This window comes from Lepidochelys olivacea, assembly GCF_965140295.1.
Source record: "Lepidochelys olivacea isolate rLepOli2 genome assembly, chromosome: 12".
In the NCBI taxonomy this organism is placed as follows: domain Eukaryota; kingdom Metazoa; phylum Chordata; order Testudines; family Cheloniidae; genus Lepidochelys; species Lepidochelys olivacea.
In genome coordinates, this window is record NC_140422.1 from 43,356,964 (window position 1) to 43,384,480 (window position 27,517).

Here is a 27,517-nt window from a genome sequence, read left to right on the forward strand (position 1 = left end):
GCATGGAGGCTTATCTGCATAAGGAATTCTCTCCCCAAAAGCAGGGAGTGCAGGTTACACACAGTTCACATTCTTTCTATCCATAAACAAAGTAGAAAGGACAGATAAGCATAGAAAAAAAGACAGCAGCGTAGCTTTACATGATTATAGGGTCGTTTTCTGGGTTTTTTCCCTATCATCACCACCCTCCGAGTGAAAAAGTTTTTCCAAATATCCAACCTAAACCTCTCCCACTGTATCTTGAGACCATTACTCCTTGTTCTGTCATCCGCTACCACTGAGAACAGTCTAGATCCATCCTCTTTGGAACCCCCTTTCAGGTAGTTGAAAGCAGCTATCACATCCGCCCTCATTCTTGTCTTCCACAGACTAAACAATCCCAGTTCCCTCAGCCTCTCCTCATAACTCATGTGTTCCAGTCCCCTAATCATTTTTGTTGCCCTCCGCTGGACTCTTTCCAATTTTTCCACATCCTTCTTGTAGTGTGTGGCCTAAAACTGGTCACAGTACTCCAGATGAGGCCTCACCAATGTCGAATAGAGGGGAACGATCACGTCCCTCGATCTGCTGGCAGTGCCCCTACATATACATCCCAAAATGCCATTGGCCTTCTTGGCAACAAGGGCACTCTGCTGACTCATATCCAGCTTCTCGTCCACTGTCACCCCTAGGTCCTTTTCTGCAGAATCATAGAATCATAGAATATCAGGGTTGGAAGGGACCTCACGAGGTCATCTAGTCCAACCCCCTGCTCAAAGCAGGACCAATCCCCAATTAAATCATCCCAGCCAGGGCTTTGTCAAGCCTGACCTTAAAAACTTCTGAGGAAGGAGATTCTACGAACTCCCTAGGTAACGCATTCCAGTGTTTCACCACCCTCCTAGTGAAAAAGTTTTTCCTAATATCCAACCTATACCTCCCCCACAGCAACTTGAAACCATTACTCCTTGTCCTGTCCTCCTCTACCACTGAGAATAGTCTAGAACCATCCTCTCTGGAACCACCTCTCAGGTAGTTGAAAGCAGCTATCAAATCCCCCCTCATTCTTCTCTTCTGCAGACTAAACAATCCCAGTTCCCTCAGCCTCTCCTCATAAGTCATGTGTTCCAGACCCCTAATCATTTTTGTTGCCCTTCGCTGGACTCTCTCCAATTTATCCACATCCTTCTTGTAGTGTGGGGCCCAAAACTGGACACAGTACTCCAGATGAGGCCTCACCAATGTCAAATAGAGGGGGATGATCACGTCCCTCGATCTGCTCGCTATGCCCCTACTTATACATGCCAAAATGCCATTGGCCTTCTTGGCAACAAGGGCACTCTGCTGACTCATATCCAGCTTCTCGTCCACTGTCACCCCTAGGTCCTTTTCTGCAGAACTGCTGCCTAGCCATTCGGTCCCTAGTCTGTAGCTGTGCATTGGGTTCTTCCGTCCTAAGTGGAGGACCCTGCACTTATCCTTATTGAACCTCATCAGATTTCTTTTGGCCCAATCCTCCAATTTGTCTAGGTCCCTCTGTATCCTATCCCTGCCCTCCAGCGTATCTACTACTCCTCCCAGTTTAGTATCATCCGCAAATTTGCTGAGAGTGCAATCCACACCATCCTCCAGATCATTTATGAAGATATTGAACAAAACCGGCCCCAGGACCGACCCCTGGGGCACTCCACTTGACACCGGCTGCCAACTAGGCATGGAGCCATTGATCACTACCCGTTGAACCCGACAATCTAGCCAACTTTCTACCCACCTTATAGTGCATTCATCCAGCCCATACTACTTTAACTTGCTGACAAGAATACTGTGGGAGACCGTGTCAAAAGCTTTGCTAAAGTCAAGAAACAATACATCCACTGCTTTCCCTTCATCCACAGACCCAGTAATCTCATCATAGAAGGCAATTAGATTAGTCAGGCTTGACCTTCCCTTGGTGAATCCATGCTGACTGTTCCTGATCACTTTCCTCTCATGTAAGTGCTTCAGGATTGATTCTTTGAGGACCTGCTCCATGATTTTTCCGGGGACTGAGGTGAGGCTGACTGGCCTGCAGTTCCCAGGATCCTCCTTCTTCCCTTTTTTAAAGATTGGCACTCCATTAGCCTTTTTCCAGTCATCCGGGACTTCCCCCGTTCGCCATGAGTTTTCAAAGATATTGGCCAATGGCTCTGCAATCACAGCCGCCAATTCCTTCAGCACTCTCGGATGCAACTCGTCCGGCCCCATGGACTTGTGCACGTCCAGCTTTGCTAAATAGTCCCTAACCACCTCTTTCTCCACAGAGGGCTGGCCATCTATTCCCCATGTTGTGATGCCCAGCGCAGCAGTTTGGGAGCTGACCTTGTTAGTGAAGACAGAGGCAAAAAAAGCATTGAGTACATTAGCTTTTTCCACATCCTCTGTCACTAGGTTGCTTCCCTCATTCATTAAGGGGCCCACACTTTCCTTGGCTTTCTTCTTGTTGCCAACATACCTGAAGAAATCCTTCTTGTTACTCTTGACATCTCTCGCTAGCTGCATCTCCAGGTGTGATTTGGCCCTCCTGATTTCATTCCTACATGCCCGAGCAATATTTTTATACTCTTCCCTGGTCATATGTCCAACCTTCCACTTCTTGTAAGCTTCTTTTTTATGTTTAAGATCCGCTAGGATTTCACCATTAAGCCAAGCTGGTCGCCTGCCATATTTACTATTCTTTCGACACATCGGGATGGTTTGTCCCTGTAACCTCAATAGGGATTCCTTGAAATACAGCCAGCTCTCCTGGACTCCTTTTTCCTTCATGTTAGTCCCACAGGGGATCCTACCCATCCGTTCCCTGAGGGAGTCGAAGTCTGCTTTCCTGAAGTCCAGGGTCCGTATCCTGATGCTTACCTTTCTTCTCTGTGTCAGGATCCTGAACTCAACCAACTCATGGTCACTGCCTCCCAGATTCCCATCCACTTTTGCTTCCCCTACTAATTCTTCCCGGTTTGTGAGCAGCAGGTCAAGAAAAGCTCCCCCCCTAGTTGGCTCGTCTAGCACTTGCACCAGGAAATTGTCCCCTACGCTTTCCAAAAACTTCCTGGATTGTCTATGCACCGCTGTCTTGCTCTCCCAGCAGATATCAGGAAAATTAAAGTCACCCATGAGAATTCTGCGAGCTGCTGGAAGAAAGCCTCATCCACCTCATCCCCCTGGTCCGGTGGTCTATAGCAGACTCCCACCACTACATCACTATTGTTGCTCACACTTCTAAACTTAATCCAGAGACAGTCAGGTTTTTCTGCAGTTTCGTACCGGAGCTCTGAGCAGTCGTACTGCTCCCTTACATACAGTGCTACTCCCCCACCTTTTCTGCCCTGCCTGTCCTTCCTGAACAGTTTATAACCATCCATGACAGTACTCCAGTCATGTGAGTTATCCCACCAAGTCTCTGTTATTCCAATCACGTCATAGTTCCTTGACATCACCAGGACCTCCAGTTCTCCCTGCTTGTTTCCAAGGCTTTGTGCATTCGTATATAAGCACTTGAGATAACCTGCTGATCGCCCCTCATTCTCAGTATGAGGCAGGAGCCCTCCCCTCACAGACATTCCTGCCTGTGCTTCCTCCCGGTATCCCGCTTTCCCACTAACCTCAGGGCTTTGGTCTCCTTCCCCCGGTGAACCTAGTTTAAAGCCCTCCTCACTAGGTTAGCCAGCCTGCTCGCAAAGATGCTCTTCCCTCTCTTCGTAAGGTGGAACCCGTCTCTGCCCAGCACTCCTCCTTCATGGAAGACCATCCCATGGTCAAAGAATCCAAAGCCTTCTCTCCGACACCACCTGCGTAGCCATTCGTTGACTTCCAGAACTGCTGCCAAGCCATTCGGTCCCTAGTCTGTAGCGGTGCATGGGATTCTTCCGTCCTAAGTGCAGGACTCTGCACTTGTCCTTGTTGAACCTCATCAGACTTCTTTTGCCCAGTTCTCTAATTTGTCTAGGGCCCTAGGATATCCTATGCCTACCCTCCAACGTATCTACCTCTCCTCCCAGTTTAGTGTCATCTGCAAACTTGCTGAGGGTGCAATCCACACCATCCTCCAGATCATTTATGAAGATATTAAACAAAACCGGCCCCCGGACCGACCCTTGGGGCACTCCACTTGATACCGGCTGCCAACTAGACATGGAGCCATTGATCACTACCCGTTGAGCCCGACCATCTAGCCAGCTTTCTATCCACCTTATAGTCCATTCATCCAGGCCATACTTCTTTAACTTGCTGGCAAGAATAATATGGGAGACTGTGTCAAAAACTTTGCTAAAGTCAAGGAACAATACGTCCACTGCTTTTCCTCATCCACAGAGCCAGTTATCTCGTCATGGAAGGCAATTAGATTAGTCAGGCAGGACTTGCCCTTGGTGAATTCATGCTGACTGTTCATGATCACTTTTCTCTCCTCTAAGTGCTTCAGAATTGATTCCTTGAGGACCTGCTCCATGATTTTTCCAGGGACTGAGGTGAGGCTGACCAGCCTGTAGTTCCCCAGATCCTCCTCCTTCCCTTTTTTAACGATGGGCACTACATTAGCCTTTTTCCAGTTGTCCAGGACTCCCCCCGATCACCATGAGTTTTCAAAGATAATGGCCAATGGCTCTGCAATCACATCCGCCAACTCCTTTAGCACTCTCGGATGCAACGCATCCAGCCCCATGGACTTGTGCTCATCCAGCATTTCTAAATAGTCCCGAACCACTTCTTTCTCCACAGAGGGCTGGTCACCTCCTCCCCATGCTGTGCTGCCCAGTGCAGTAGTCTGGGAGCTGACCTTGTTCGTGAAGACAGAGGCAAAAAAAGCACTGAGTACAATAGCTTTTTCCACATCGTCTGTCACTAGGTTGCCTCCCTCATTCAATAAGGGGCCCACACTTTCTTTGACTGACTTCTTGTTGCTAACATACCTGAAGAAATCCTTCTTGTTACTATTAACATCTCTTGCTAGCTGCAACTCCAGGTGTGCTTTGGCCTTCCTGGTTTCACTCCTGCATCCCTGAGCAATATTTTTATACTCGCCCCTGGTCATTTGTCCAATCTTCCACTTCGTGTAAGCTTCTTTTTTGTGTTTAAGATCAGCAAGGATTTCACCGTTAAGCCAAGCTGGTCGCCTGCCATATTTACTATTCTTTCTACACATCGGGATGGTTTGTCCCTGTAACCTCAATAAGGATTCTTTAAAATACAGCCAGCTCTCCTGGACTCCTTTCCCCCCATGTTATTCTCCCAGGGGATCCTGCCCATCAGCTCCCTGGGGGAGTCAAAGTCTGCTTTTCTGAAGTCCAGGGTCCATATTCTGCTGCTCTCCTTTCTTCCCTGTGTCAGGATCCTGAACTTGATCATCTCATGGTCACTGCCTCCCAGGTTCCCATCCACTTTTGCTTCCCCTACTAATTCTTCCCAGTTTGTGAGCAGCAGGTCAAGAAGAGCTCTGCCCCTTGTTGGTTCCTCCAGCACTTGCACCAGGAAGTTGTCCCCTACAGTTTCCAAAAACTTCCTGGATTGTCTGTGCACCACTGTATTGCTCTCCCAGCAGATATCAGGGTGATTGAAGTCTCCCATGAGAACCAGGGCCTGTGATCTAGTAACTTCTGCAAGTTGCCGGAAGAAAGCCTCGTCCACCTCATCCCCCTGGTCCGGTGGTCTATAGCAGACTCCCACCATGACATCACTCTTGTTGCTCACACTACAGTTTCATACTTGAGCTCTGAGCAGTCATACTGCTCCCTTACATACAGTGCAACTCCCCCACCTTTTCTGCCCTGCCTGTCCTTCCTGAACAGTTTATATCCGTCCATGACAGTACTCCAGTCATGTGAGTTATCCCACCAAGTCTCTATTATTCCAATCACATCATAATTCCTTGACTGTGCCAGGACTTCCAGTTCTCCCTGCTTGTTTCCCAGGCTTCTTGCATTTGTGTATAGGCACTTGAGATAACTCGCTGATCATCCCTCTTTCTCAGTATGAGGCAGGAGCCCTGCCCTCTCTCGCGCTCCTGCTCATGCTTCCTCCCGGTATCCCACTTCCCCACTTATCTCAGGGCTTTGGTCTCCTTCCCTTGGTGAACCTAGTTTAAAGCCCTCCTCCCTAGGTTAGCCAGCCTGCTTGCGAAGATGCTCTTCCCTCTCTTCGTTAGTCTTCTGACCCCAAAGAGCTGGCCCCATTACCAGGTCAATATTAGCTTGGATCTTATCCAAAATACCATGCTGCCAGCCAATCCTTTAGTATCGAAAACTAAAGGTTTATTAGAAAAGAACAAGAAGAGTTGTTAAATGGTCAATCAGATACATATAGAAACTTCAAAGTCCATATACCAGGTTCTTAGCAGTGTTGGTGAGTTTGCTGGCTTGAAAGTCCCTCTGGAACATATCCACAGCTTGGATGGGTCATTCAGTCCTTTGTTCAGAGGTTCACTTTGTAGAAAAGTTGCTCCAGAGGTAAGAAGCAGGATTGAAGACAAAATGGAGATGATGCAGCTGCCCTTTATATTCCTTTTGACATCTGGCTTGTACTTCCTGTGTCCCAAACACAAGTTTCACAACACGTAGCATGGAAAAGCCTTAGGGCACGTCTACACTGGCAAAGTTACAGCGCCGCTCAGAGAGCGCTGCAGGGAAACTGCTGTTGTGTGTTCACACTGTCAGCTGCCTGCGCAATAGCGTGTTCACAGTTGCGGCACTTGCAGCAGTATTCGGAGTGGTGCACTCTAGACAGCTATCCCACAGAGCACCTCTTTCTCTTCAGCCGCTAAGACTCGTGGGAAGGCGGAAGGGGTCACGGGGAATCCTGGTTCCTGTTCCAATGACCTGTGATGTATTGCTTCACATCCCAGAAATCCCTGTGCTTCCATCCACATTTGGTGCCATCTTTCAACGGTTTGTGTACTGCGCACCCTGCCTCTTCAGGCTGCAGGAATGGATCCCAAACTGTTGACCAGGATGCTGCTTGCTCTGACTAACACATCACAAGTGGCATTGGAGTTATTCCTTAAACTACAAAGGCAAGAGAAGTGTGACATTGATCTTGCCACGCCTACTAGCTATGACATGAGAGTGCTTGTGGCATTCATGGAGGTGCTGACCATAGTGGAACGCTGCTTTTGGGCTCGGGAAACAAGCACTGAGTGGTGGGATCACATCGTCATGCACGTCTGGGATGACGAGCAGTGGCTGCAGAACTTCTGGATGAGGAAAGCCACATTCATGGGACTGTGTGATGAGTTTGCCCCAGCCCTGCGGCACAGGGACACAAGAATGAGGGCTGGCCTGTTGGAGAAGCGTGTGGTGATTGCACTGTGGAAGCTGGCTACTCCAGACTGCTACCGATCAGTCAGTAACCAGTTCAGAATGGGAAAGTTGACGTTGGACTCATGTTGACGGAAGTGTGCAGGGCTATTAATCGCATCCTGCTCCGAAAGACCGTGACTTTGGGCAATGTGCATGACATAGATGGCTTTGCACAAATGGGCTTCCCTAACTGTGGAGGGGCGATAGATGGCAAGCACATTCCAATTCTGGCACCAGACCACCTACCCATGGAGTACATTAATCGGAAGGAGTATTTCTCAATGGTTCTCCAGGCGCGTGTGGATCACCATGTGTGTTTCACAGACATTAACGCAGTCTGGAAAGGTGGCCTGTTCAAGAAGCTGCAAGCAGGAACTTTCTTCCCAGACCAGAAGATCATCATAGGGGAAGTCAAAATACCCACTGTGATCCTGGGAGACCCCACTTACTCCTTAATGCCATGGCTTATGAAGCCATACATGGGGCAACTGTTTAACAGGCTGAGCAAGTGCAGAATGACTGTTGAGTGTGCTTTTGGCCGTTTAAAAGCCCACTGGTGCTGCCTCTGTGGGAAGCTGGACCTGGCCGATAACAGTATTCCTATGCTTATAGCCGTATGCTGTATGCTCCATAATATTTGTGAAGGGAAGGGTGAAAGCTTCACTCAGGGCTGGACCGCAGAGGCTCAGCGCCTGGAGGTTGAGTTTGAACTGCCAGAGACCAGGGCTTTTAGAGGGGCACAGCGCAGGGACATAAGGATCAGGGATGCCTTGAGGAAGCAATTTGAAGCTGAAAGCCACTATTTGTTGCTATGCTTGGGATTGCAGTGCTTGTAATGCTAGGAGGTGATTGGTGCACACGATGCAATAAGGGGGTTTAACATAATTGTATGTTGCTTTGCAGAGCTCATTTTGCTTTCAGTTAATAGAATAAAAGATGTCTTTTAATAAAAGAATTGTGTAGGTTTTAAAGCAAACAACCAGAGGAGAGAGTCCAAATGAAAAAATATATCAGCAGGGATGGGGAAGGGAAGGTCCCAGGAGGAGGAGGGGTCCCAGGATGACTAAAGATTTGTGTATGTCCAGGGATCATATCCAGCCTTCTCCTTTGGAGTATAATGCAGTGGGTACTGTACTTCAGCAGGGCCAAACTGCAGAGGGATGGGTGTGGGTAGTGGGAGTCCACAGTGCTGGACTGTGAGGAGGGAGGAGTGGAAAGCTGCCGGTAGAGACTGGAGCCAGCAGGTTGATAAGAGTGTGTTGGCAGTGTCTGTGGGGTGCATGGGAAAGAATTTTGAGACAGCGGCTGCAGGGGAGGGTGGGTGCGGAGCTGCTCAGTTTGAAGAGCTAGTATTGCCTGGAGCATGTCTTCTTGGCGCTCAATAACATTTAAGAGCCGCTCTGTGGCTTCTTTCTGGCATGCTGTGTTCTCCTTTCAGTCCCTCGTCTCACTGTCCCGCCACTCCTTCAATTCCTGTTTTTCGGCTGCAGAGTACATCATAACCTCTCACAGAAAGTCCTCCTTAGTTCTTCTTGGCCGCTTTCTAATTCTACCCAGCCATTCTGCCGCCAATAACAGGGAAGCTGGGCTCCGAAGGTCATCTCTGTGAAGTTTAAATGCGACAGTTTAAAGAAGCAGTATTGTTTGCAACACACACAACACTGATTGAGTGCTTTAAAACACAGCCAGTACTCACACACCTATCACTAACTTGCTGACTCCAGGCAAGAACACATGAGCCACCCCAGTGGGAGCTGTGGGGGTGGCGCTTGGGGGAGGGGCAGCATGTGGAGCCCCCTGGCTGCCCTTACACATAGGAGCTGAAGGGGAGACATGCCGCTGCTTCTGGGAGCCACAGCACACGCAGAATGGGGCAAGCCCCCAACCCCGCTTTGCAGCGGGAGCTCGAGGGCCGGATTAAAACGTCTGAAGGGCTGGATGTGGCTCCTGGGCCGTAGTTTGCCCATCCTCGGCTAGGTGGTGCTGATGCCAATCTATCTGGGGTGTCACCCAGAAACACAGCACAAGTTTGGAAATACAGATGTACCATACATATTTATAACACAATACAAAGGTATAACAAATATATAAATAAGATTATCATACTTGGCAAATCATAAAATTTTTACTGACACCTTACACGGCATATCTGGCACGATTCGTTGCAATTTTATAACATTGATGATAATATTATCAGTGTTTCCATATCCCGTTCAGTGTCACACTAGGCTCAACCCTGAACTTTGTATTTGGGATCAGTCATTTTAGCTAAGCAGTAGAAAGATTCTATCACTCCTCATGGGAGTTTTTCATTATTAATATTCTTATTATTTTATTTTATTTCTTTTGTCCTTGTGTGGTTCCATTTCTTTGTAAATTAGATCAAGTCAGATTTCCACTGAGACTGCAACAATACTGTCATCATTCTGCAATCTGTCAAGACTCTCCAATAACTCCTTCAGTTATTCTTGTAATTGAATGTTATTGTTTTGATCTGTCTCTGCTCTGTTCAGTGCAAATTGCAACATTCTCATGGTAGCTGGAAGCAAATGGAAACACACAATCTTCCTGAGAGTTCCAGCATGTATCATTGCAAAATTGGGGTGTGTCAGTCATAATTTTTTAATCAACTAATCATGCCACTGATATAACTGCTTTCTCCATATGGTTTAAATAGTTGCTGAACACTAATGTGCCAGACGTATGAGTTGATCAAAGCTGAGAAGTTTTCTAATCTTTTCCATTTTAGTTTCTTTTAAGGAAATGGCAAAGATCTCCTTGTCATTCTTTTCACTGCATTTTTGGGTGGTATTTTCAGCAACTTGGACACAATGTTTTGCAAGGGGGTGGGATTCAGATATAAGATCATTAGCATTAATCAGGAATGCAATTTCCCCTATATAGATGTGTACGCACATCATATCATTTCTCATGCTTGATGAGTCATCTAGCATTAAGTATTTATCTTGATTCCTGTGGGAATTGATATTTAATTTTTCCTCTGTTTCTTCATTTACAACCTCTATTAGTGTACATGTGAGTTTAAATCTGTCTGGAGGAGACTATCCAGGGCACAATGCTTTATTTCTTTCTTTTTATGGCTTGTTTTGTGCTACACTAAAGGTGATACTGTTAACATAAAAGAGAGTTGCAACTTTCTTACTGAGTTTAAATCTTGGTCTTTCCGCTGTTTCAGTTTAATAATTTCTGACTGAAGTTTACTATTTGAGTGCCAAACTAACAAAAACTGATGTTGAAGAGTTGATGGAAAGCCTAGAACCAGAGACCTCAAATTATCATCATGGCTACGTTTCGAGGATGGCAGTGGCATACTCATAACTGTTCTGCGCTTCTGCTTAATTAGACAGCTCTATTCAGTGGCACATTTGATCTTGAAATACATGGACAAAAATGGATTGTCTATGCTTCTGAGATGAGCACACATCTTTTCTTTTTCGATATTTAACCCTTGATATTAATATTTTATTTTAGAATTCATGTTTTCATTACTTCAGTCACTTGCTTCCTGTCACTTCAACTTCAAGCATACTGAATCAGATAAATGCTGATGTTAATCACTGATTGCTAATCACTCGTTTGCCGTATTGATTGGTAGCTTTCACATTTCTACACTTAGAATAAGAAATAACCACCTAGTGGACTGAATCTTGTGAAGACTTAAAAAAATATATATATACGATGAGCTACTTAGTTAAATATAATCATCTTATCAGCTGTCCTGCCCACCTTCCAGAAATTTCTATATTCTATCAAATAAACACCCAAACAGCTCACAATTCCATCTATTCCCCTCTTTTCAACATGATAGTTGATTCTAGCCATGTCCTTGCCACAAATGACTCTACCTGTTCCTCTTTCCTTTCCAGAGTTCTAGATTGCTCAGTAAGAAAGTTATATTTTCATCATTGGTGTCATAGGAAACTTTCTTTTTTCATTATTTCAGCTAACTTCTTAGAGTAGTTAGTTTTAGGGTGAGATTTTCAAAAGCTTTGTCCCAATTCTTTCCAACCTTTGTGTTTTGTTTCTTGTAACGTTAATCTTCTTGTAAGGGGACAGTAATCCTCATTTTCTGGTTGGTCAACAGTGGAGTTTTGGGAATTGAAAATCTCCCATTGTGGAAGAGTACAAGAAGCACAGGGCAATAGTGAGCATCTGCAATCTTTACTTCAGGTTAACAAGTTTTTTGCATGTGAATTAATGGAACAATGAAAGTACCCACTGACTGAACACATATGGAACCTGAATTTAGTTCTTACCTTGTGAAACAGAGTTGGTTCCTTCAGGATAGGCGTGAGGTCAATTGCTGGAGGCATGTGAGGGCTACTTGAATTAAATGTAAACCACGTCTGAATTCTCGTTCAAGTCTAACTAAAGTACAGTACAGTGTCATTTGAAGAGCTTATTCTCCCTGGTACTTCAGGTACATTTTTTTTAGTTCAAATCTTTAAAAACGCATGGTGGTTGCCCTATCTATGAAGGGGTCTGCATTAAATGGCAAGGACAAACAGAAATCTCTTTCCAGGCCAGTGCTAATGTAACTTACTTTCTTCTAGGTGGGGATGCCTCCATTATTCCAATGACCAAACCAGAGGACCAGCCTTGTGAGCTGGTTAGTAGAAAAGATCCAAGAAGGCATTCAGCTGAGTGCAGTGGCAACCATGATCCTGTGGGTCCAGAAAATAAAAGGAAAACAGAGGAAACTGAAAGTGATCATGTGATCAAGAGAATGAAAACTGTCATCAGTGATTCTACATGTGAGGTCACTGAAAGAATAGCTGCTCAGTATGTTCCTGGCAATCAACAAAATGTACAAGACACAGATCCCAGCTGCTCTGAATTTATTACAGGTGGACAAAGACAGATCTTAACGTGTGCTAAGGAGACTGGACTAATAGGAGCCAAAGTGATGGATGTTTATAGAACTGGAGCAAAGTGTGTGCTGGGAGAGAGGGATGATGCTCGGAGACCTGGGGTAGAATATCATCATGTTGGGTTACTACGAGTGAAGCCAGGCCGTGGAGACAGGACCTGCTCCATGTCCTGCAGTGATAAACTAGCTCGCTGGAATGTACTGGGCTGTCAAGGAGCCCTCTTGATGCATTTCCTACAGCACCCGTTATATCTCTCAGCAGTTGTAGTGGGGAAATGCCCATATAGCCAAGAAGTCATGCGGAGAGCAGTTATTGAAAGGTACATGACCCATAGAAGACCAGGAAGAGTGTACCAAGACTGAGTCATGGAGAGCATGAGCATTAGAAAGTTTGCAGTGCTCAGTCAGACAATCAGAAGAGAGATCAAAGTGATAAAGCAGCCATGTGTGGCTTAGAGGGAAGGTGACTGCTCCTGGTGAATCCATAATAAGAATTTGGTGGTCTCCAGGAAACACTTCTCGGTTTTCTAACTCTTGCTGTTCTTAATCCTTTGATCTACTCCTAATCCCCCTATCATCATGCAGTCCTTCAAGAAAATAACCTCCTTTTCACTTCGATCCCTGCTCTCCCTTCCCCCTCACTTCCTTTTCACATTATGGCAATCACAACAATCGTTCCTTTTCTTCTGATATTGCTCCCAGTACTCTCAAATCTGTCGCTTTGGCCCTTTCTTAAAGGGGACTTACTGAGATTGATATTGGGTTTGCACTTTTTTTTTATGAGGTACAGAGAAGGGCCTGCAAGAATTTTATCAAAATAAAGTTGTTTTTTTTCCTGCTTGCTTTTTACATTTGAAATTCAGGACTTGTCTACCCAGGAAGATTCCCTGGTGACTGTAGATCCAGTGACATTGTGTCACACATGACAGTGCTGCAGCTGAGAGGGAAAGATTTTTAGTTAGACTGTTTAAAACTGTTTAAGATGTTTTTGTTAATACCTTTTTAAAAATCTTAAGACCATTGAACATTTAGGGTTTTTGTTTGGTTCAAAACCTATCCAGCTTCCCTTCAGTTAAGCTATCAGAGCACATGATACATACTTGAGCCTCCACAGTGGCTCTCCAGCAAAACCAGGGAAGGCCAAATTTAGATATATCAATTTTCTTTTAAAACATAGAGGATAACAATATACTACTGCTATCAGTTACTCCTTTAATTTAACTGGCAGAGGTCGGTGGATTTAAATGTCCTGATGATTGCCCATGCAGGGATCAGTATGATTCTATACGATAAAATTTCTGTTTCTTCAGTTTTCTTTTTACAAACTCTAGGAAATTTCATTAAAAAAAAAAACATTAAAAGATCATTAAGCTCTCAAAAGTTCGGAAATGCGAAAATTAAGGTTGGCCATGCTACCTTAATTTTGCCTTTTTGTGCAGCGGCATTCTGATACGGTCTTAGATGATCACATTTTATGTGGGAGCCTCTACATTTATTTATTGACAAAATCTGCAGAATTTTAAAATATTGTGTGCCGAATTTTTTAATTTTTTTTTTGGCATGGAATTCCCTCAGGAATAATATAGTGTACTACAGTTTTTGCTTACAATCTTAGATACATAGTATGTGTATCTTCTGGTACTGTGTTCCAGTCTGTGTATGCCAGACAGTCCAGGAAAATAATTTTAGTTACAAAATGCACAATGAGTGAGTCATGGATTCTGGTGGAGACCTTTCCTCACTCGCTCTGTACCTTACAACATAAGAGATGTTTAAAATAAGGAATATGATTTGTCCTTTTCTTAATTTAATTACATTACTCCTGGTTTTATTCTGGGGATATGTGATACAGCTCCTAACTAGGAAGTTGTTTGTATTAGGTTGTGGAATAGTCTGTCAACGTAAGTGGTGGATGCCAAGTCTCCAAGGATAGCTAACTGATGCAAATTGTGCATATTTAAACTTTTTAATTCTTGCTTATTTGATTTACCTTAAGTTGTCTACATTAGGTGTTTGCACCAGTGTAATTAGATCTCTCTTCAAATGAAATTGGTATAGATAAGGCTTTACTAAGCTATTTGGTTTTTCAATGTCATGAGGCACAGAGTTCCACAGATCAAACAAAAGTTGCTTGGTAAAGTATTTCCTTGTATCTGTGCTGACTTCGTAGCATTTCAGTTTCATGAAGTGGAGGTTGCAGGGTTGTACCTGGGAGTCTGTTGAAGGATCAGACTTTCAGTGACTTGCATTTCTCTATATCTACTGTAGGTGTCAGCACATCTCATTTTTACCAGATGGTTTCCATGTTCAGGAGGTGAAAATGTTGCAGTCAAATCTTCAGTTTAAACATAGCCGCCATGCAATTCAGACAGCTAACACTAATGGCAAAGCAAAGCTTGTTCCTTGTGGAGCAGGTGAGTGACTTGGACCAATTCCTTAAATACCTACAAAGACCAAAGAGTAAATGGCATGACTTTGGTACATTTTTCCTGTAGCATTATCTCTTTAGGGTTTTATGTAGCAAGAGACCGCTTTTATGCCAAGACTTCATCATCATTAGTAATTATGATTAATATTAAATTATTAATACAGCTCCTGAAGTGTGCTGAAGACACTTCACAGAATGTGTAAAAGACTTGGTCAATGCCCTGAGGAATTTACAATGTGAATATAAGAAAAGGAGTACTTGTGGCACCTTAGAGACTAACCAATTTATTTGAGCATGAGCTTTCGTGAGCTACAGCTCACTTCATCGGATGCATACCGTGGAAACTGCAGCAGACTTTATATACATACAGATAATATGAAACAATACCTCCTCCCACCCCACTGTCCTGCTGGTAATAGCTTATCTAAAGCGATCATCAAGTTGGGCCATTTCCAGCACAAATCCAGGTTTTCTCGCCCTCCACCCCCCCACAAATTCACTCTCCTGCTGGTGATAGCCCATCCAAAGTGACAACTCTCCACACAATGTGCATGACAATCAAGTTGGGCCATTTCCTGCACAAATCCAGGTTCTCTCACCCCCCCACCCCCCTCCCAAAAACCACACACACAAACTCACTATCCTGCTGGCAATAGCTCATCCAAAGTGACCACTCTCCCCACAATGCGCATGATAATCAAGGTGGGCCACCCCCAGCACAAATCCAGGCCTTCTCACCCCCCCCCCCACCTCCATACACACACAAACTCACTTTCCTGCTGGCAATAGCTCATCCAAACTGACCACTCTCCAAGTTTAAATCCAAGTTAAACCAGAACATCGGGGGGGGGGGGGTAGAAAAAAACAGGGGGAAGTAGGCTACCTTGCATAATGACTTAGCCACTCCCAGTCTCTATTTAAGCCTAAATTAATAGTATCCAATTTGCAAATTAATTGCAATTCAGCAGTTTCTCGCTGGAGTCTGGATTTGAAGTTTTTTTGTTTTAAGATAGCGACCTTCATGTCTGTAATTGCGTGACCAGAGAGACTGAAGTGTTCTCCGACTGGTTTATGAATGTTATAATTCTTGACATCTGATTTGTGTCCATTTATTATTTTACGTAGAGACTGTCCAGTTTGACCAATGTAAATGGCAGAGGGGCATTGCTGGCACATGATGGCATAGATCACATTGGTGGATGTGCAGGTGAACGAGCCTCTGATAGTGTGGCTGATGTTATTAGGCCCTGTGATGGTGTCCCCTGAATAGATATGTGGGCACAGTTGGAAATGGGCTTTGTTGCAAGGATAGGTTCCTGGGTTAGTGGTTCTGTTGTGTGGTATGTGGTTGTTGGTGAGTATTTGCTTCAGGTTGCGGGGCTGTCTGTAGGCAAGGACTGGCCTGTCTCCCAAGATTTGTGAGAGTGTTGGGTCATCCTTTAGGATAGGTTGTAGATCCTTAATAATGCGTTGGAGGGTTTTAGCTGGGGGCTGAAGGTGACGGCTAGTGGCGTTCTGTTATTTTCTTTGTTAGGCCTGTTCTGTAGTAGGTAACTTCTGGGAACTCTTCTGGCTCTATCAATCTGTTTCTTTACTTCCGCAGGTGGGTATTGTAGTTGTAAGAAAGCTTGACAGAGATCTTGTAGGTGTTTGTCTCTGTCTGAGGGGTTGGAGCAAATGCGGTTGTATCGCAGAGCTTGGCTGTAGACGATGGATCGTGTGGTGTGCTCAGGATGAAAGCTGGAGGCATGTAGGTAGGAATAGCGGTCAGTAGGTTTCCGGTATAGGGTGGTGTTTATGTGACCATTGTTTATTAGCACTGTAGTGTCCAGGAAGTGGATCTCTTGTGTGGACTGGACCAGGCTGAGGTTGATGGTGGGATGGAAATTGTTGAAATCATGGTGGAATTCCTCAAGGGCTTCTTTTCCATGGGTCCAGATGATGAAGATGTCATCAATATAGCGCAAGTAGAGTAGGGGCTTTAGGGGACGAGAGCTGAGGAAGTGTTGTTCTAAGTCAGCCATAAAAATGTTGGCTTACTGTGGGGCCATGCGGGTACCCATAGCAGTGCCACTGATCTGAAGGTATACATTGTCCCCAAATGTAAAATATTTATGGGTAAGGACAAAGTCACAAAGTTCAGCCACCAGGTTAGCCGTGACATTATCGGGGATAGTGTTCTTGACGGCTTGTAGTCCATCTTTGTGTGGAATGTTGGTGTAGAGGGCTTCTACATCCATAGTGGCCAGGATGGTGTTATCAGGAAGATCACCGATGGATTGAAGTTTCCTCAGGAAGTTAGTGGTGTCTCGAAGGTAGCTGGGAGTGCTGGTAGCATAGGGCCTGAGGAGGGAGTCTACATAGCCAGACAATCCTTCTGTCAGGGTGTCAATGCCTGAGATGATGGGGCGCCCAGGATTGCCAGGTTTATGGATCTTGGGTAGTAGATAGAATATCCCAGGTCAGGTTCCAGGGGTGTGTCTGTGCGGATTTGATCTTGTGCTTTTTCAGGAAGTTTCTTGAGCAAATGCTGTAGTTGCTTTTGGTAACTCTCAGTGGGATCATAGGGTAATGGCTTGTAGAAACTTGTGTTGGAGAGCTACCGAGCAGCCTCTTGTTCATATTCCGACCTATTCATGATGACAACAGCACCTCCTTTGTCAGCCTTTTTGATTATGATGTCAGAGTTGTTTCTGAGGCTGTGGATGGCATTGTGTTCCGCATGGCTGAGGTTATGGGGCAAGTGATGCTGCTTTTCCACAATTTCAGCACGTGCACGTCGGCGGAAGCAGTCTATGTAGAAGTCCAGTCTGCTGTTTCGACCTTCAGGAGGAGTCCACCTAGAATCCCTCTTTCTGTGAATATAGACAATGGATAATAAGTGAAGGCAGATAGGAAGGTAATGAAAGCACAAGGGTTACATCAATAAGACTATGTCCTTGTTTCAGTTAGTTATGCATTCTCATTGGTGTAGGAATGCAGGAGTTGCCATACTGGATCAGACCCACACCAGCTAGAGATTCCTATATATAGTGAGAGAATACAAAATAGTATGATGTAAAAGTTTAATTGGTATGAGTCTGGGATGTATGCCTTAGTTATCAGTGGCAGTGAGTGAGTTAAGCAGGTCATTGCATGGTTTCACAGTTTATTCTCATGGCTTTGCAAAGTATTACATGGATGTCACCACCACATGTGTAATATGCAGTTTCTCTGCATCTATGGCATACACAGGTATCATATGCTACTGTGTACTTCTCTGGCTTAGCTGAAAACTGACTTGGAATGTTTAATGGAGATGTGCCTAGGAATACTGACACATGAATGGAAAACTGGTGGAAGGATTGTACACAAAATAATAGTCATGTCACAGGTTGGATGGGTGCTTAAATTAAGCAGATCCAGGTGCTGCCAGTGTGGCCAGTTCATAGATTCATAGATATTAAGGTCAGAAGGGACCATTATGATCATCTAGTCTGACCTCCTGTACAACGCAGGCCACAGAATCTCACCCACCCACTCCTGCAATAAACCTCTCGCCTATGTCTGAGCTATTGAAGTCCTCAAACCATGGTTTAAAGACTCCGAGGAGCAGAGAATCCTCCAACAAGTGACCCGAGCCCCATGCTACAGAGGAAGGCGAAAAACCTCCAGGGCCTCTTCTAATCTGCCCTGGAGGAAAATTCCTTCCCGACCCCAAATATGGTGGTCAGCTGAACCCTGAGCATATGGGCAAGATTCACCAGCCAGATACCCAGGAAAGAATTCTCTGTAGTAACTCAGGTCCCACCCCATCTAACATCCCATCACAGGCCATTGGGCCTATTTACCATGAATATTTAAAGATCAATTAATTGCCAAAATCATGTTATCCCATCATACCATCTCCTCCATAAACTTACCGAGTTTAATCTTGAAGCCAGATAGGTCTTTTGCCCCCACTGCTTCCCTTGGAAGGCTATTCCAAAACTTCACTCTGATGATTAGAAACCTTCATCTAATTTCAAGTCTAAGCTTCCTGATGACCAGTTTATATCCATTTGTTCTTGTGTCCACATTGGTACTGAGCTTAAATAATTCCTCTCCCTCTCCAGTATTTATCCCTCTGATATATTTATAGAGAGCAATCGTATCTCCCCTCAACCTTCTTTTGGTTAGGCTAAACAAGCCAAGCTCCTTGAGTCTCTTTTCATGACAGGTTTTCCATTCCTTGGATCATCCTAGTAGCCCTTCTCTGTACCTGTTCCAGTTTGAATTCATCCTTCTTAAACATGGGAGACCAGAACTGCACACAGTATTCCAGATGGGGTCTCACCAGTACCTTGTATAATGGTACTAAAACCTCCTTATCTCTACTGGAAATACCTCGCCTGATGCATCCCAAGACCGCATTAGCTTTTTTCACAGCCATGTCATATTGGCAGCTCATAGTCATCCTGTGATCAACCAATACTCCAAGGTCCTTCTCCTCCTCCGTTACGTCTAATTGATGTGTCCCCAGCTTATAATTAAAATGCTTGTTATTAATCCCTAAATGCATAACCTTACACTTCTCACTATTAAATTTCATCCTATTACTGTTACTCCAGTTTACAAGGTCATCCAGATCTTCCTGTATGATATCCCGGTCTCTCTCTGAATCGGCAATACCTCCCAGCTTTGTATCATCCGCAGACTTTATTAGCACACTCCTACTTTTTGTGCCAAGGTCAGTAATAAAAAGATTAAATAAGATTGGTCCCAAAACTGATCCCTGAGGAACTCCACTGGTAACCTCCCTCCAGCCTGACAGTTCACCTTTCAGTATGACCCGTTGTAGTCTCCCTGTTAACCAATTCCTTATCCACCTTTCAATTTTCATATTGATCCCCATCTTTTCCAATTTAACTAATAATCCCCCATGTGGCACGGTATCAAACGCCTTACTGAAATCTAGGTAAATTAGATCCACTGCGTTTCCTTTGTCTAAAAAATCTGTTACTTTTTCAAAGAAGGAGATCAGGTTGGTTTGGCATGATCTACCTTTTGTAAAACCATGTTGTATCTTGTTCCATTTACCATTGACCTCAATGTCCTTAATTACTTTCTCCTTCAAAATTTTTTCCAAGACCTTGCATACTACAGATGTCAAACCAACAGGCCTGTAGTTACCCGGATCACCTTTTTTTCCTTTCTTAAAAATAGGAACTATGTTAGCAATTCTCCAATTGTACGGTACAATTCCTGAGTTTACGGATTCATTAAAAATACTTGCTAATGGGCTTGCAATTTCATGTGCCAATTCCTTTAATATTCTTGGATGAAGATTATCTGGGCCCCCTGATTTAGTCCCATTAAGCTATTCGAGTTTCGCTTCTACCTCAGATATTGTAATATCTACCTCCATATCCTCATTCCCATTTGTCATGCTACCATTATCCCTAAGATCCTCATTAGCCTTATTAAAGACCTGAGGCAAAGTATTTGTTTAGCTATTGGGCCATGCCTAGATTATACTTAACCTCCACTCCATCCTCAGTGTTTAGCAGTCCCACTTCTTCCTTCTTTGCTTTCTTCTTATTTATATGGCTATCGAACCTTTTACTATTGGTTTTAATTCCCTTTGCAAGGTCCAACTCTACTTGACTTTTAGCCTGTCTCACTTTATCCCTACATGTTCTGACCTCAATAAGGTAGCTTTCCTTGCTGATCCCTTCCATCTTCCACTCCCTGTATGCTTTCTGCTTTTTCTTAATCTCCTCTCTGAGATGCTTGCTCATCCAGCTTGGTCTACAACTCCTACCTATGAATTTTTTCCCCTTTCTTGGGATGCAGGCTTCCAATAGCTTCTGCAGCTTTGACTTAAAGTAATCCCAAGCCTCCTCTGCCTTTAGATGCATAAATTCTTCAGTCCAATCCACTTCCCGAATTAATTTCCTTAATTTTTGAAAGTCAGTCCTTTTGAAATCAAAAACCCTAGTCACAGATTTATTTTTGTTTATCCTTCCATTCAGTTTGAACTGAATTAGCTCATGATCACTTGAACCAAGATTGTCCCCTACAACCATTTCTTCTATGAAATCCTCACTACTCACCAAAACCAAATCTAAAATGGCATCCCCTCTAGTTGGTTCAGCAACTACTTGATGAAGGAATCCATCAGCTATCACATCTAGGAAAATCTGAGCCCTATTATTATTACTAGCACTCATCCTTCAGTCTATATCTGGGAAGTTAGTCTCCCATGATCACGCAGTTTCCATTATTATTTACTTCATTAAAAAAATTGAAGAGGGCTCTGTCCATATCTAAATTAGATCCCGGCGGCCTATAGCACACCCCAAGCACTATCCCAGGGGAGGCTCTAGTAGTTTTCTTCCCCAGTGTGATTTTTGCCCAGACGGACTCAGTCTTATCCCTTCCATCGCTTCTTATTTCTTTACATTCTACCTCATCACTGATCTACAATGCTACTCCACCACCTTTATCTTTATTTCTGTCTTTCCTAAACAGCACATCCCCTTCAATACCCGTACTCCAGTCATGACGACTATTCCACCCTGTTTCTGTTCTCCCTAGAATATCTGGTTTCACTTCCTGCACCAGTAGCTCTAGTTCCTCCATTTTGTTACCTCGGCTCCTCGCGTTGGTGTAGAAACATCTTAATTTTTGCTGTTTGGCCTCACTCACATTCTGTACCCTATTAGGCATGGTCATTCTACAGCCAGTATGACCTATTAGACTGGTATCCACACTGCCATTCCTCCTTATGTCCATTCTCCTACCCACGATTGTATCCTTTCTTACTTTGTTTTCTTCCCTCTCAATGCTAAAATCCGGCGTGGAGATTACCTGGACATCTCCCAACCATCTCCCCCAAATTCCTAGTTTAAAGCTCTCTTAATCAGTTGTGCCAGCCTCTATCCTAGAAGTCTATTTCCTTCCCTACTCAGATGAAGTCCATCCCAAGAGAACTGTCCTCTGTCCATGAATGCTTCCCAGTGGCCATACATGCCAAAGCCCTCCTTATAGCACCACTGCCTAAGCCATCTGTTGATAGTCATAATCTTGTCACACCTTTGTTGCCCTTCTCTAGGAACAGGCAGAATCCCACTAAAGATCACATGCTTCCACTGTCCACTTTCCTCACCCAGCAGTCTCCTCTCAGAGTTCCTCAGTCCTGCTTCCATCTGCAAGTCTAAGCTTTTCCCTTCAGCTACCTCAGGCCTTTGCTCCATAATCTGCTTGAACCCCCTTCTAAACTCAACCAGACTTTCCACCTACATCTCCAATCCTTGGATCTTTTCCTCCATCAGCTCTATCAGATGGCATTTCATGCAAACAAAACTCTTACCAGATAGCCCCTCCAGGATCAGGTACATACTGCAGCTTCCACATCCAGTCATCCTCATTGTGTCTTCCACTACATGGGTCACTCCCACTGCTGCCTCTGTATCTGTCATAGCTTTCCCACCTAAATCCTGTTAATCTGGGAAACACAAACCACATCAAAACACCACCACCAGCAGCAAAAACAAACCGCAAACAAGCACCACAATACAAACTCCCCCTGAAACTCCCCTATTTACAGCTCTGTTTGCTAGCTTCTGTGCTGCTGCCAGTTAAGAGGGCAGGGCAGCATCTGGGGTTATAAAGAGAGAAGTTGTCAGTAAGGAAGTGGGAGATCAGCAGAGAGTCTGCTGGGAGGGGAGGGAGTGGGAACCTTTTTGGAGTTAGGGGGGAAGGGCAAGCCCAGGGAGGTGGTGGTCAGTTAAAAGAGCAAGGAATAATCCTGCAGAAGGGCCTGAAGCAGGAAGGACTGAGATAAGCAAAGGGAAAATCCCCTGGGAGCTGTAGCCCAGCATAGGCTGAGGAACTGTTTTGTGTTTTACTTGTGTTTAGAAAATAAAACTGACCTGAAACAAGACTCTGGGTGTGGCAATAGGTCCTTCATGGGCTGAAGACACGCCTACACTGTATGAACCACCTCTGGCCATTTGGTTGCCAAAGATTTCTGTGTTAGGACTGGTCTTATTTAGCAACTTCATTGGTAGGATAGAATGGGAAAGAAACAGTATATTAATAACATTCACTAAATTGGAGGATATTGCAAATACCAGTGAGGAATATATTTAGCTACTATGGTGATAAGGGCTCAAAATAATTACAATAGAGAGAGATTAGAAACATTTGTAGGAAATAACAAAATGAGATTTCTCTTGGAAAAATGCAGCTGATTCATCTGGGAAAAGATAATCTGAAACACAGGTACCAGAGGAACCTTAGAAGCAATAATGCTGAAAGAGACCCAAGGTGGGAGTGGACTACAAATCAGACTCGAATTTTTTGCAGTGCAATACAGCGGCTAAAAAAACAGTGCAATTTTAAGCTGATCCCACAGAGGCATTGTATCATGGAGCTGAGCAGCAGTGGGCTCTCCATATGCTGCTTGATACAACTGCACCTGTGCCATGTTACCAGGACGACCGAAAAAGAGGGAATTCAGAGATGAACAAAAATAATTTATCATGAGGCTGTAGAGATTTGTAAGGAGAGGGTAAAGGAGCTGTAGCTAGTTTATGCGATGATAAATTGGATATGTTATTGTTAGTGTTTATTATTATTATTTATGTATTTATATTACAATAGTACCCACACAGTGCTAAGCACTTTCAGCCCTTATAGGAATATATAGTCCTGGCACCAGAGACTTTACAATCTAAGATGAGTAGAAACAGACAAAGTATAGGAGAGAGGGATAGATAAATATCAGCTCTTCCCTGCTCTTCTACTGAGCCTTTATTTGTTCTCTAATTTCTGATATAACTTTTAAGGATATGTCTACCGATATTTGAAAGGTATAAGTGTGGAAAAAGGTTGATGGATTATTTAGGGTGGCATAGGGGTGGGGTGGGGGGAGACAGCAGCAAGAATATAGGCTGACTAGTATGCAAAACTTTGGCATGAGATGGAATATTTCACAATCTATTATCTCTAGCAAAGCAAGGGGAAGCCTTGTTGTCTGGGACACTTAAAATGTGTTTGGCCAAAACATGACAGGATATATTGGAGGGAACTCTCCTGCCTTGTGGGGAAGAGAGACTAAGGGCCAGATGTTAAAGGTATTTAGGTGTCTAAAGATGTAAATAGGTGCTTCTGAAAATCCCACTAGGTGCCTATCAGCATCTTTAGATTCTTATATACCTTTGAAAATCTGCTCCTAGAATACATGATTGGTCTTTGCCATCTCTAATTTTAATGTCTATCCTGGGAGTCTAGTGGGTTATTGGGAAGGGAAGGAATGTTTAATTGAAATGTTTCCCTATGAAACTCCAGACTCATCCCTGATGAGACTGAAATGAATATGCCACTAGCATTGTAATCTTTCAAGTTTACCTGAATTAGTCTGGATAGTGGTATGTTGTCATCACAAACCCTTCTGTTTTGCAGTATTGAGAGTTTTGATTTTCTGCTGAGAATCAACTTGTTCATGATTTTTTTTTCCCCAGCTATCAGCTGGAGTGCTGTCCCTGAGCAACCTCTAGATGTCACCTCAAATGGCTTCAAGCAGGGAACAACAAAGAAAGGAATCGGAAGTTACCAGACCAGGTGTGGTGGTAGTAAGGGCTTGTGATGTCTCTTTGGGAGTGTATTCTTATCAGTGTATGTTCCTCCCTCTTTCTTTTTGACATAGAATGTGGTGTGTAGGGACTGCGGGCATTGAGAAGGAGTTAAGGGATGGGGAAGAAATCCCCACTTTTGTTCCATCCCAGACCATGTTCCTACTGCACAAGATAGAGAGTATAGGCGGGGCCTGTGTTTTATAGGCTTAGCCCCTTCACTGGGATGTTTGTTACCTTTGCCTAATAAAATTTTTCTAATAATTAAAGCAAGGGGGGATATTTTTATATGAAACCAGAATCTTTTGTTGATGTAGACTAAATTGTCATTCTCTGCCTAGCAGAAGGCAGGGGCCTCCATCCTGGTTATTGGGTAGGAGATGAGCCTGTTATTTGATAAAATTTTCACATGTGGCCATCGTCTTTTCAGTGAGGATTGTTCCAGTGCTTCCTTTATTGTTGGAGTAATTGATTTCCGTGGTTGCACTTGTTTGAGATGTGTGTTTTCCCTTGCAGGCTGCAAATCTTATTTCTGCCCGCTTTGTGTGAAGTGTAATCACTTTATTGGAAGCTGGAACACTTGTGGTTTATTTCTAGCACTTCTGTCTTTCTTTTTCCCATGATAGTTGCTCTTCTGTGGTCATTAATATGTCAAAAATAGAAGCTGACCTCTGTCCTCCAGGCTGCACTTTTTAGAAGAAATTGCTGTTTTGTCCTGTCCAGTTTGGAATGACAAACTTCCTATGAAATTTCCTATAGAATCATAGAACTGGAAGGGACCTCGAGAGGTCATCTAGTCCAGTCCCCTGCACTCAAGGCAGGACTAAGTATTATCTAGACCATTTCTGACAGGTGTTTGTTCAACCTGCTCTTAAAAATCCCCAATGATGGAGATTCCACAGCCTCCCTGGGCAATTTATTTCAGTTCTTAACCACTCTGACAGTTAGGAAGTTTTTTCTAATGTCCAACCTAAACTGCTGAAATTTCAAGCCCGTTGCTTCTTGTCCTATCCTCAGAGGTTAAGAACCACAATTTTTCTCCCTCCTACTTGTAACAACCTTTTATGTACTTGAAAACTGTTATGTCCCCTCTGTCTTCTCTTCTCCAGACTAAACAAACCCAATTTTTTTCAATCTTCCCACATAGGTCATGTTTTCTAGACCTTTAATAATTTTTAAAAAAAGAAAAGGAGTACTTGTGGCACCTTAGAGACTAACCAATTTATTTGAGCATGAGCTTTCGTGAGCTACAGCTCACTTCATTGGATGCATACTCTGGAAACTGCAGTTTCCACAGTATGCATCCGATGAAGTGAGCTGTAGCTCACGAAGGCTTATGCTCAAATAAATTGGTTAGTCTCTAAGGTGCCACAAGTACTGCTTTTCTCCTTACAATGTGTATGGTAATCAAGGTGGGACATTTCCAGCATAAATCCAAGTTTAACCAGAATGTCGGGGGGGGGGGGGGGGCTAGGAAAAAACAAGGGGAAATAGGCTACCTTGCATAATGACTTAGCCACTCCCAGTCTCTATTTAAGCCTAAATTAATAGTATCCGATTTGCAAATGAATTCCAATTCAGCAGTTTCTCGCTGGAGTCTGGATTTGAAGTTTTTTTGTTTTAAGATAGCGACCTTCATGTCTGTAATTGCGTGACCAGAGAGATTGAAGTGTTTTCCGACTGGTTTATGAAATGTTATAATTCTTGACATCTGATTTGTGTCCATTTATTATTTTACGTAGAGACTGTCCAGTTTGACCAGTGTACATGGCACAGGGGCATTGCTGGCACACGATGGCATATATCACATTGGCAGATGTGCAGGTGAACGAGCCTCTGATAGTGTGGCTGATGTTATTAGGCCCTGTGATGGTGTCCCCTGAATAGATATGTGGGCACAGTTGGCAACGGGCTTTGTTGCAAGGATAGGTTCCTGGGTTAGTGGTTCTGTTGTGTGATATGTGGTTGTTGGTGAGTATTTGCTTCAGGTTGGGGGGCTGTCTGTAGACAAGGACTGGCCTGTCTCCCAAGATTTGTGAGAGTGTTGGGTCATCCTTCAGGATAGGTTGTAGATCCTTAATAATGCGTTGGGGGCTGAAGGTGACGGCTAGTGGCGTTCTGTTATTTTCTTTGTTAGGCCTGTCCTGTAGTAGGTGACTTCTGGAAACTCTTCTGGCTCTATCAATCTGTTTCTTCACTTCCGCAGGTGGATATTGTAGTTGTAAGAATGCTTGATAGAGATCTTGTAGGTGTTTGTCTCTGTCTGAGGGGTTGGAGCAAATGCGGTTGTATCGCAGAGCTTGGCTGTAGACAATGGATCGTGTGGTGTGGTCAGGGTGAAAGCTGGAGGCATGTAGGTAGGAACAGTGTCAGTAGGTTTCCGGTATAGGGTGGTGTTTATGTGACCATCGCTTATTAGCACTGTAGTGTCCAGGAAGTGGATCTCTTGTGTGGACTGGACCAGGCTGAGGTTGATGGTGGGATGGAAATTGTTGAAATCATAGTGGAATTCCTCAAGGGCTTCTTTTCCATGGGTCCAGATGATGAAGATGTCATCAGTGTAGCAGAAGTAGAGTAGGGGCATTAGGGGACGAGAGCTGAAGAAGCATTGTTCTTAGTCAGCCATAAAAATGTTGGCATTCTGTGGGGCCATGCGGGTACCCATAGCAGTGCCGCTGATCTGAAGGTATACATTGTCCCCAAATGTAAAATAGTTATGGGTAAGGACAAAGTCACAAAGTTCAGCCACCAGGTTAGCCGTGACATTATCGGGGATAGTGTTCTTGACGGCTTGTAGTCCATCTTTGTGTGGAGTGTTGGTGTAGAGGGCTTCTACATCCATAGTGGCCGGGATGGTGTTATCAGGAAGATCACCGATGGATTGTGGTTTCCTCAGGAAGTCAGTGGTGTCTCGAAGGTAGCTGGGAGTGCTGGTAGCATAGGGCCTGAGGAGGGAGTCTACATAGCCAGACAATCCTGCTGTCAGGGTGTCAATGCCTGAGATGATGGGGCGCCCAGGATTTCCAGGTTTATGGATCTTAGTTAGTAGATAGAATATCCCAGGTCGGGGTTCCAGGAGTGTGTCTGTGCGGATTTGATCTTGTGCTTTTTCAGGAAGTTTCTTGAGCAAATGCTGTAGTTGCTTTTGGTAACTCTCAGTGGGATCATAGGGTAATGGTTTGTAGAAAGTGGTGTGGAGAGCTGCCGAGCAGCCTCTTGTTCATGTTGCGACCTATTCATGATGACAACAGCACCTCCTTTGTCAGCCTTTTTGATTATGATGTCAGAGTTGTTTCTG

General features: G+C 44.2%; 1 protein-coding gene and 1 long non-coding RNA gene across 7 annotated transcripts in view; one reads left to right on the forward strand and one right to left on the reverse strand.

Moving 5' to 3' along the window:
• The window catches only part of ADAT1 (adenosine deaminase tRNA specific 1), a 77,535-nt gene that overhangs the window by 32,940 nt on the left and 17,078 nt on the right, over positions 1-27,517 (forward strand). For 5 of the 6 annotated variants that reach the window (XM_084644696.1, XM_084644697.1, XM_084644700.1 and 2 more), the window contains 3 exons: positions 11,876-12,512; positions 14,461-14,606; positions 24,109-24,208. In XM_084644696.1, coding sequence (XP_084500822.1) covers positions 11,876-12,512; positions 14,461-14,606; positions 24,109-24,208 — 883 coding nt within the window. The remainder of the gene's footprint in view (positions 1-11,875; positions 12,513-14,460; positions 14,607-24,108; positions 24,209-27,517) is intronic. The other variant, XM_084644701.1, reaches the window with a different exon arrangement.
• Positions 15,248-22,656, reverse strand: LOC311529048. Its single transcript, XR_014713759.1, has 3 exons — positions 22,516-22,656; positions 21,954-22,088; positions 15,248-17,475 (listed from the first exon to the last, which is right to left on the reverse strand). It is a non-coding gene; the product is annotated as an uncharacterized lncRNA (long non-coding RNA).